The sequence below is a fragment of the Cynara cardunculus genome (assembly GCF_001531365.2).
Source record: "Cynara cardunculus var. scolymus isolate 2C chromosome LG 13, CcrdV1, whole genome shotgun sequence".
In the NCBI taxonomy this organism is placed as follows: Eukaryota; Viridiplantae; Streptophyta; class Magnoliopsida; order Asterales; family Asteraceae; genus Cynara; species Cynara cardunculus.
The window spans coordinates 7,944,665-7,954,236 of record NC_037540.1 but is presented as its reverse complement, the minus strand read 5'-3'; the positions used below and the strand labels follow the sequence as shown (position 1 = coordinate 7,954,236).

Genomic DNA, 9,572 nt, shown 5'->3' with positions numbered 1-9,572 from the left:
ATAATAAAAAATTGATTTAAAGAAGTTATACAAAAAAGTATTGTTAAATATTTAATTTGATACTAATATCGATCTATTTTCTTTTCAAAAGTTTATACTATTTTCAAATTTATATTTCATTTAAAAATAAAAACATTACCGTTTTCTCAAAACCATATAAAATCGTATTATATCGATAGAGACAAAGAATAAAAACTAAACATTAAAATCGAGATTTATCTCGCTGCATTGCGCGAGTATTCTTCTAGTTCAAATTTGGAGAATTCATATATTTTTCTCCATTTTGGAGAACGTTCTGGAAAATCCATAAAAATAAAATTCAAAAATCTTCATTTTGAATAATTTGTTAAAGATGTTCTAACAAATATATAATAAATAACCTTTGGCCTAACGTTGTTCATGTGTTCGACTTTTCAAAAGATTAAGGTTTAAATCTTACGAATTATATGAGTTTATTTATTAAATTTGTCATATATAAATATTATATATTTCAATTTTTGACTTGGGCCCATGTCCTCCTCCAAGTCCAGTCATCTAGCCTATTGCTCAAGTCGAAGCTGAAACCGATGCCCAAGTGTAAGAGCAATCAAGAGTAAACGACATCAGCTTCACCCGCTCAGGCTCAGGTTCCAGTCGTCAATTGCCACTATTCCCGTCCACCCCGGGACGATCAACCCTATATAAAAGGCCTCTCTCACCCCTCTATTTTTCATCTCCAACTTTTCAATTTCAATGTTTCATTATTGAGTTTGAAATTTATTACTGTAATTTTTACTTGATTATTTACTAAACCCTTTTGTCTAGATCGAGGCGTCTCTTTTAATTGCCCTTTGCTAAGCTCTAATTGCATTTTACATACACATGGTAAATGGGTATTTATAAGCGTGCGTTGCCTATTTGGGTGTTTATAACCCTAATCAAATGGGTATTTATAAGCGTGCGTTGCCTATAAGGTGAGGACCGATTGGGACCGGCCCGGGATCGGTTTTTGCCCATCTCTAGTGTTAATTGAAGAAATTGAAGGTGCAATTTCAGGCCAGATGGGTGCCGGCCCAGGAAGCAAAGAGCCCATGGGTATAACTTGCTCAAGCCCAACACTACATAGGTGGGTTCATTTTATCATTTATTTCTGAATTCTGAACTGACCTAACCTTTCGCTCTCCACGCTCTCGACCTCGTGTACTGTCTCTGGCTCTCGGCTTCGTTCCTGAGTCGTCTTCCTACTCTCTCGGTCTCTGGCTCTTGCTGACCCGCTCTCTGCCCTCTGCTGGCTCTCACTCGATTGCTGACTTGCTTTAGACCTGTGGTATGTTTATGTTTACCGATTTACTGTTTAGGTTTATAAGTTTAATTTATTATTTATTTCTTTGTTTGTTTAGGGATTGTTTACTCATAATTTTTGGGCTATTTATCTCAATAATCTATGGGTAGGAAATTATCACAGTTTATTCATTTAGTCATTGTATTAGGTTTGTTTGATTGGTTACTTCATTATTTGTTTTATGTTATGCTAACTGTACTGTTCAGTTTAGTTTTTTAGATTAGGGTCATTTTGTTTAGTTTAGGTTTGTTTATTTCTTGATCATTATTCAAGTTGTTGAAGTCATATATGCGGTCTACCATGAGTCAAGAAAGATTGAATAGGTTAGCAATTTTGAGTATGGAGAGCAATTTTTTAGCTAATCTTAGCTATGATAAAGTGATTGCTATTATTGTAATAAAAAACCCAATAAGGCATGGTTTTAAGTGATGTATTTTATATTTTGTTACACTGGGTTTTGGTTTATGTCACCGGTTGTATCATCTTTGTTATATATGATAAAATTCGGCATGGGGATGAGCCACCTAGATTGATTAGGCTCTAAACCCTGTCAAAAATAGTTCATTTTGGTTTTTATATCACATATTAGGGGGACTTTTTTTGGCTTTTCGCCATGGGCATCTCAAATCTCAGGACCGGCCCTGGACAATTTCCATCAAATATCTAGAATGTTGTTTAGGTGAAGGTAGTTTTCGATTGTACATGCACTAGTGTCATTTGCAAAGCATTAAGCATCATCAATTGATAAATTTTTGATCCCTTAATCCTAAAACTTTTGATTTTTGATAGATGATAGCTTCTTGACATGAGGTTTATTTGATGTTTATCGGTTAATGTCTTGTTTCTTTGAGTTGATTTTTTATTGTATTTCTTGATGAAGTTATGATTTTAGACTAGGTTTATTTGATGAAGTTGATTTTGATTATTGATTGCTATTTGGGCGTGCATTTTAAAGAAACTAATTTTGGCATAATTGTGCATGTGAACTTTGAAGCAAAAATCCCACACCTTGCTGCAACTTCTTTGCATATGCCTACCTCAAACTCAACCATTTGACATACCGAAGTTGAGTAGCATATTAACCCCTCTGTGAACTTTGCCTTCTCATTGCTCAATTTTTCATGAATTTAAAAACGATGTTAATCGCGCTGCTATAGCGGTTAGCAGTCCTCGGGAGAGTAGCGTGCAAACTAGCGGTGTCGAGCTCTTTTAGGTTTAGATTAACATTTCTGAAGTTCACGACTTCTGAGTTCAGAAGTTGCTCAACAATGTTTCAAAATGATGTCAATTTTGAAGCTGTATTTAGTTTATTTTGACTTCATAAGTGATCTGGGACTTTGATTATTTCTTTTTAATTGTTAGGAGCACGTATTTAGCTGCCTACACATACATATTGATATGCAATTTCAATCACTGCTAGATGGACTTTTGACTGCCAAGACATACATACATACATGCACACACACATATATATTATAATTCTAATTATTATATGAACCACTATTTTTGGACGGCTTTACCATCACAATAACCACAATTTCAAATCATAGTCATGACTGCGACTATCTGACCGCTGTAACAACATAGTTTTAAATCTGTCAAAGAGAACTTGCTATCAAGTTCTTTAGTAGCATATTAGAATTTAAAACTGTTCTAATAAGTAGGGAAAACAAAAGTTTTATGAGGAGCATTTCACACACAAACCTTTTTTTTGGTTAAAACCTTGAGCATATTGTAAATGTTCCAAGAATAAAATTGGTTGTGGTCATAAGAGAAGACACATGGAAATGGATGGCATCTATGCCTTTGGTTTTACATAAACTTCATAACCGAAGTTTTTTTTTGAAGTGAAGCATTGGCATCTATCGTCACGACTTTGGAGAAAATTTGAGTAACGGTTTTTCTTATGGTCACTTCTATTATGCGTAGATTATAATTTCTTATTTTTGGAGGGTTTGATAAACTTTATGCTGGATGATTCTTCTTCGTTGGGTATCATTGCATCTATAAAGAGATATGAAGGAGGTCCTATATTTTGGAAGAAATAATAGTTGGAAATTATTATTTTATCCGGCGACCATAGTTTTTATTTCGGTTTGTTATCCTTTGTTCTGCAATTGTGTGATGTAGTGCCATACACATCTTCTGATTTTGGCTACAGTTACACTTGAAGGTGTATATCTGGTGTATTATTATTTGAGTGCCTGAGTGGGACCATTTGGTAGAAAGTGAGGACAATTAAAATTAGTTAACCTAGTTATATATGTGGTAGGTGCATCTATTTACATCTTGAATAGCATATGTTTTTGTAAGTTGGATTAATCGAGGATCCTTGACTTGAATGGGTTGTTTATAAGTTTTGGAATTATGTTTTTGTTGTAAAGGTTTATAATGCTTTGCTTGATCTCCCTTTTCAGTAGCAAGAAGGGGTGTTACATAATCTTGTATTCAGATCTCTAGAGTTTGTTTTGCCATTTAATATCAGACCTGAAAAGTATGGATGCCGGAGAAGTAACAGACAACAACCCTGATGAGAGAAAGAGACACAAGGGGAAGCATGACAAGCCAAAGCCATGGGACGATGAGACCATTGACCATTGGAAGATTGAAAAGTTTGACCCTTCTTGGAATGAAGGGGGTTTGCTTGAAATGAGCTCTTTCTCCACTCTCTTCCCTCAATATAGAGGTACTCACTGCATTTACTATTTTACGTCTTCTAACCCATTCCTTTTAGGAATTTGCAGTTTTTGGCTCGTAACTTTTTTTCTTACCCTTCTTCAAATCATCAAACTTTATGTAAGAAATTGTAGAGAATTTATTTATTCTATATAGTTACTTCTCCATTGATACCTTCTTGTTCATATAAGATAAAAGACACTACACCGAAATTGGGTTTATAGAACGCCAAAAATGACCACACGATAAAGTGCCATATCTAAAGGTGTTGTAATAAGTTTATAAGACGCTTTTGGCATTGTAACAAGTTTCTAGGACATTTTTTTTAATAAAACTGTCGTATTAGCTATTTTACATGACACTATTTGAATAGGACACTGAACACAGGGCACTTCTCAAAAGTGTACTATAAAATAGCTAATACGACCTCATATTGGAAGTATCCTAAAAAACTTAAAGACGCCCAAAAACATCCTGTAATAACACCTTTAGATAAGACGTTCTATTATTTAGTTCTATAAACTTAAGTCCTACAAAGTGGTCTACTGGGACACCGAGAAATCGTTGATGTTCTATAAACCTGATTTTATTGTAGTGAGGGTAATCATAGTGACTAAAATAAGGATGTTCTGTATGCAGAGAAGTATTTGCAAGAAGCTTGGCCTATTGTTAAAGGTGCACTAAAAGAACATGGGATTTCATGTGAGCTGGATTTGGTTCGTGATCGGAAATTTGTTGGTGGTGCAACTACAAATTAGTTTTTATTTGTGGCAATTGTTGATATCGAGCACTTTCTGATGTTCAGGTTAAAGGATCAATGACTGTTTCTACAACGAGAAAGACAAAGGATCCATATATTATAGTGAAATCTCGGGATTTGATTAAGCTTTTGTCAAGAAGTGTCCCTGCACCTCAGGTACATGTAGTGCTTTTTTATTGATATTTAAACTCTGTTACATGCGAAATGCTTACACAAAAGTGATTGTTGTCACAGGCAATTAAGATTCTAAATGATGAAATGCAGTGTGATATCATCAAGATTGGTGGTTTGGTTCGAAATAAGGTATCCATGGCTGATATTTGACTTGCGTCTTTGTCATCCAAAGTAATTGTTATCTTATGCTATGTAGAAGTGGAAGTATGCACACACGGGGATAAAGAAAACTTTGGGTTATGAATAACATCTATGTACTTGAATCTTTTAATTAAATTCTGAAAACAACCGTCTTCCAATTGCAGGAAAAATTTGTCAAACGAAGGCAGCGGCTGGTGGGACCCAATTCGTCCACTCTAAAGGTATGAAATTTGACTAGTTTTCTCGTTAACGTTTTACATAACATACTTTCTTATATATTTCCTCTGTCCCAAAATAAGTGTCCACAATCGAAATGGCACACAGTTTTAGGGATGCATAATTATTACACTTTTTGGTTAACCAAATGACATCTTTTCTCTTATTTGGTTTTTCTCTTTTCGCAACTCTTAAATATTTGTGGACACTGTTGAAAGTGGACACTTATTCAGGGACAAATATAAATAGAAATGTGGACATTTATTTTGGGACGGAGGGAGTATATATATATATATATACACCATTCATATGTTTGTTGCTTCTCTGAGAATCTTGTTGGAATGCAGGCACTGGAGATTTTGACTGGCTGCTATATTCTTGTTCAGGTATAGCTTCTTGGATTCTTTTCTTCTGCTTAAAATGAAAAATCTATAATTCGGAACGTCTACAAGTAGAATCTATCTTTCTCTAGTTTTAACCCTTTTCTTTGCTTTCTATTTGTTAATAATGCACAGGGAAACTCAGTAGCTTCCATGGGTTCATTTAAAGGCTTGAAACAAGTAAGGAGGATAGTAGAAGAATGCATGTTGAATAAAATGCATCCCTTATATAATATCAAAGTGAGTAACTATCGGATCTTTTCTTAAAGAAACATGTAATTATTATTTAACCTTCTGTTTAAAAAAACATGATTAAATGTGTATATTATTTAATTAGGTGCTCATGATGAGGAGAGATCTTGCAAGTAACCCAGAACTTGCAAATGAGAACTGGGATAGGTTTCTTCCCAAATTCAAAAAGTATGTTATATAATAATAATGTTTTTTAAATTTGGCATGGTTCGTGTTTGCAGAATCTAACAAGTGATGATTCGGTTTTCAGGAAAAATGTCAAACAAAAGAAAGTTAAGAGCAAAGAGAAGAAAGAATATACTCCTTTCCCTCCTCCGCCACAACCAAGCAAGGTTACGGAAATTGATTTTTATTAATTTTTTTCTCTCATTGTTTTCTTTAGTGATTGTGTTAAATAAACATGCTTTTAAATGTTTCTAGATCGACATGCAACTAGACAGTGGTGAATACTTTTTAAGTGATAAAAAGAAGTCTGCAAAGAAATGGCAAGAAAGGCAGGAAAAACAGGCGGAAAAAACAGCTGAAAACAAGAGGAAGAGGGAAGAAGCGTTTAAGCCACCAGAGGTAGCAGCAACCACCCTGTATGCATTTTTGCTTGATTCTTTACCGGTTGTTATAAAAACGCTTTCCGGATTTTCAGGAAGCACCAGTGCAAGAGAAGGGTAAAAACGATAAGGATGATATTGTTGCAATGGCTACATCCCTGAAGGTAAGAGTAAGATTTCAGATGATATGATGATGGTTTTGGTTTGATTTTAATGGGGGTTAAAATTGTTAAATATTGCAGAACAAGGCAAAGGAGTTTGGGAATAGAAAATCTGGTGATAAGATTGATGCTGAAATGTATATTGCAACATCATCATCATCAGGTCAGCCATCAAATAAGAAGTTGAAAACCAAGAGCAAGAAGTGATTGCTTCTTTTGATCTTCAACTTTAAACATTTTGAGGCATTCATGTGAGAGAAGAGATCCAATGTGTTACTGGAAAAAGAAAAAGAAAATGAGGAATGGATATTGGTGGAATGATTTTGGCACTCTGTTACTATCTGGAAACAGTTAAAAATCCATCTTATGTGAACATTTTAAACTTCTTAAATGGCCAATTGCCGTATTGGATGTTACTTGAGCACAAAACAAAACAAAAGGATGGGATAGTCCTCTGGGTAAATAGTCTTTTTAACATATTTTTTTTAAATTCACTGACCATCAATTTGATAGGTTTGAGAATATGATTGTTTTTTTAATAGGAAATTGACCAAAATACCCTAATCTCCTCAACCAAATCCATTTTTTGGAAAGGGGTGCATTCAATATACAAAGGGAATGTGTAAAGTGTTATCTGTAAGTGAATTTTTGGTTTCAACATATGTGATGATAGTTTATTTAGAAAATCAAAATTAGATTATTGACCTTGGTATTGCTCAAGTGGAAAGTGTCGGTAATTTGAGTACGGCTTTATTTATATGATATATTTTTATTTTTAACGATCTAGTAATTTTATTTACTTAAATCTAAAACATATATATAGATTTGAGATCATGTGAGACCAAACATTTTTCGTAAGATTCGTAAGACCAATTCTCAACCCTTGGATTAGATCTATAATCTAAACATTCATAATTATAAAATTGCCACCGTACGATTTTAGACCATTAGATTATTAGTTTATAAAGTTGATCAACAAACATAACTTGGTCTTACGGGTCTCACGAAAAAATCTTGGTCTCACGTGAACCTAACCATATATATATATGTGTGTGTGTGTGTGTATTCTTGTTGGAAAAGATTCAACTTGTAACCATAGTAACTAGTGTTATACTTGTCCGTTGGTTGAGTACACGACATGCCTTTAAACAAATTCTAAACGTCCCCGAAACATACCTCAAAGAAAGCGATGAATTATCAACCTTAACAAATCGATAATATGAGAACTGAGAGCGAAAATTTATATGATAGGTTTTATCTTACCTTGATTCGCATCCCAAGTAATACTTCTACTATCTTGCAATGTACCCTTATCGAGTATTGAATCCCTGTGTGCATATGCAATGAAGCCTTTATTGACTGATTTTTTTTTGAAGTATATAATATTTATATACGGCAAATGCAACAAATAAATTCACACACCCTCCTCACCTATGGTGAGGTTTGAATCCTTGACCTCCTAGAAGGCCAATTGCTACGATACCGCTAGGCCAAAGGCCCTTTGTTGCATTAGAAGCCCAGATAAGAGTTTACGAAGGTACATTACTTTATCAAATGAATATGACAAGAACCAGAAATCTTACCCGTTAAAAGCAAAGGCGAGGACTGAGAGTCTCAACTAGTGAGTGTGATGACTCTTACTATGGTTAGCGCTTACTGGTAAATTGTTGCATACGATACTGCTCCAGTGAACTAAAATTTTACCCGGTGAGTAAGTGTTGAATTTTGCCGGTAATCACTTACATGGATAAACGATTCATAAATGACACCTTACTAAAAAAAAATCGTCCAAAGATGGAGTATATGACCTTTGATCATACAAAATAATAATAATAATAATAATAAAGCACGGTGCAGACACTTGCAGCATAATTGCGTCCCTTGAGATGATGCTAGAGATATGAAACATGTATTACATAGATTATGCATCACTAAAAACTTGAGTACTAAATCAACAATTATTTTCCAAATTTTCTTTTATATAAATTGCGTTTACAAGCATCAGACATGAATTTTGTTCAGAGTTCATATATTGCTGCACCAAAGAATAATCCCTACATCTAACAAATTTTGATGCACCTCAAAGTTTATGATGAATCAACGAGTAGATTAAAAGGCGTAAAGTTTTTGACTCGCATGTTAATTATTGTCGCCAAAGAGAACGCGGAGCCTGGCGGCAAAGGAGCCGCTGGTATCGAGGGCGGCTTCAGCGAGAAGGCTGCTTTTGATGTGATTGATGCGATCGGAGATGGAATTTTTCTCTTTCTCCAAGGCAGCTGTATCATCCTCGAGTTCTTGGATTTTGTATTTTTGCCCGACCGATCGCATGCTTAGCAGCAAGATTCCAGTCATGGCGAAGAACTGGATGAAGCTGTCTTTTCTTTTGATTGCATTGGCGACAAACCCAAGTGATTGTTTTGGCGTTGGAACACCTGCGGAGGCGGCAGACGAGGTCGATGGTGCCATGCTGCTGTTGTTTTATTTCATCAACTACCTCTTCCAAAACTTCACATTTACGAAATTATATGTTAGTACTCCTTTCATCTTAAATAAAAACATAAAATTCTTTTAGTTGAAAAATGTTTGAAGATGGAATGCATCCGAGTAATACAAGATATCCTTTCACATCCTAAAGATTTTCAGATCATATTCCAGCTAATAAATGCAAATAGAGGATCAAAGTTGTATGGGTGATTAATTAGGGATTCTATTCAAGAAATATCGAAACAATTTGACCTTTTATACAAGTCAAACTGAGTTCTTGGTTTGAAACGCTTGTTTTAACATAGAAACGGGTATAAACGTGGTGTGTTTGGATTTGCGGGAACGTAAAGAAGGTGTTCAAGTGCTCTAATAAGAAACCTTACATCAAAACACATTTGGTGGAGGAAATCTATAACACATTTGTTTGGAAACTAAAACAGAAGTGTTTTATGCAAAATCAAA

General features: G+C 34.6%; 2 protein-coding genes across 3 annotated transcripts; one reads left to right on the top strand and one right to left on the bottom strand.

Moving 5' to 3' along the window:
• The first annotated feature begins 1,114 nt into the window (after positions 1-1,114).
• LOC112525298 (KRR1 small subunit processome component) lies at positions 1,115-7,055 on the top strand. 2 transcript variants are annotated; one of them, XM_025135370.1, is made up of 13 exons: positions 1,115-1,306; positions 3,739-4,007; positions 4,637-4,713; positions 4,803-4,913; positions 4,992-5,060; positions 5,237-5,293; positions 5,636-5,674; positions 5,804-5,908; positions 6,006-6,088; positions 6,171-6,252; positions 6,341-6,484; positions 6,561-6,629; positions 6,708-7,055. In XM_025135370.1, the coding sequence occupies exons 2-13, from the start codon at positions 3,818-3,820 to the stop codon at positions 6,831-6,833; spliced, it is 1,152 nt and encodes a 383-aa protein (XP_024991138.1). In that variant the 5' UTR covers positions 1,115-1,306; positions 3,739-3,817; the 3' UTR covers positions 6,834-7,055. The 2 variants fall into 2 exon arrangements, with proteins under 2 accessions (XP_024991138.1, XP_024991139.1); XM_025135371.1 differs by having other exon boundaries at positions 1,149-1,306; positions 3,807-4,007; positions 6,708-6,892.
• A 1,521-nt stretch (positions 7,056-8,576) lies between these two features.
• Positions 8,577-9,127, bottom strand: LOC112525627. The gene has a single exon (XM_025135829.1). It carries the CDS (start codon positions 9,090-9,092, stop codon positions 8,766-8,768), a length of 327 nt encoding a protein of 108 aa, XP_024991597.1. The 5' UTR covers positions 9,093-9,127; the 3' UTR covers positions 8,577-8,765.
• Positions 9,128-9,572: the final 445 nt, after the last annotated feature.

What these genes read in the sequence shown, in the direction of transcription:
- LOC112525298 (XM_025135370.1), top strand. Translation starts at nt 3,818, where the DNA reads ATGGATGCCGGAGAAGTAACAGACAACAACCCTGATGAGAGAAAGAGA. An exon ending in GTGGTTTGGTTCGAAATAAG is followed by an intron (nt 5,061 to 5,236) that starts GTATCCATGGCT and finishes TTCCAATTGCAG; the next exon opens with GAAAAATTTGTCAAACGAAG. An exon ending in CAATGGCTACATCCCTGAAG is followed by an intron (nt 6,630 to 6,707) that starts GTAAGAGTAAGA and finishes TAAATATTGCAG; the next exon opens with AACAAGGCAAAGGAGTTTGG.
- LOC112525627 (XM_025135829.1), bottom strand. Translation starts at nt 9,092, where the DNA reads ATGGCACCATCGACCTCGTCTGCCGCCTCCGCAGGTGTTCCAACGCCA.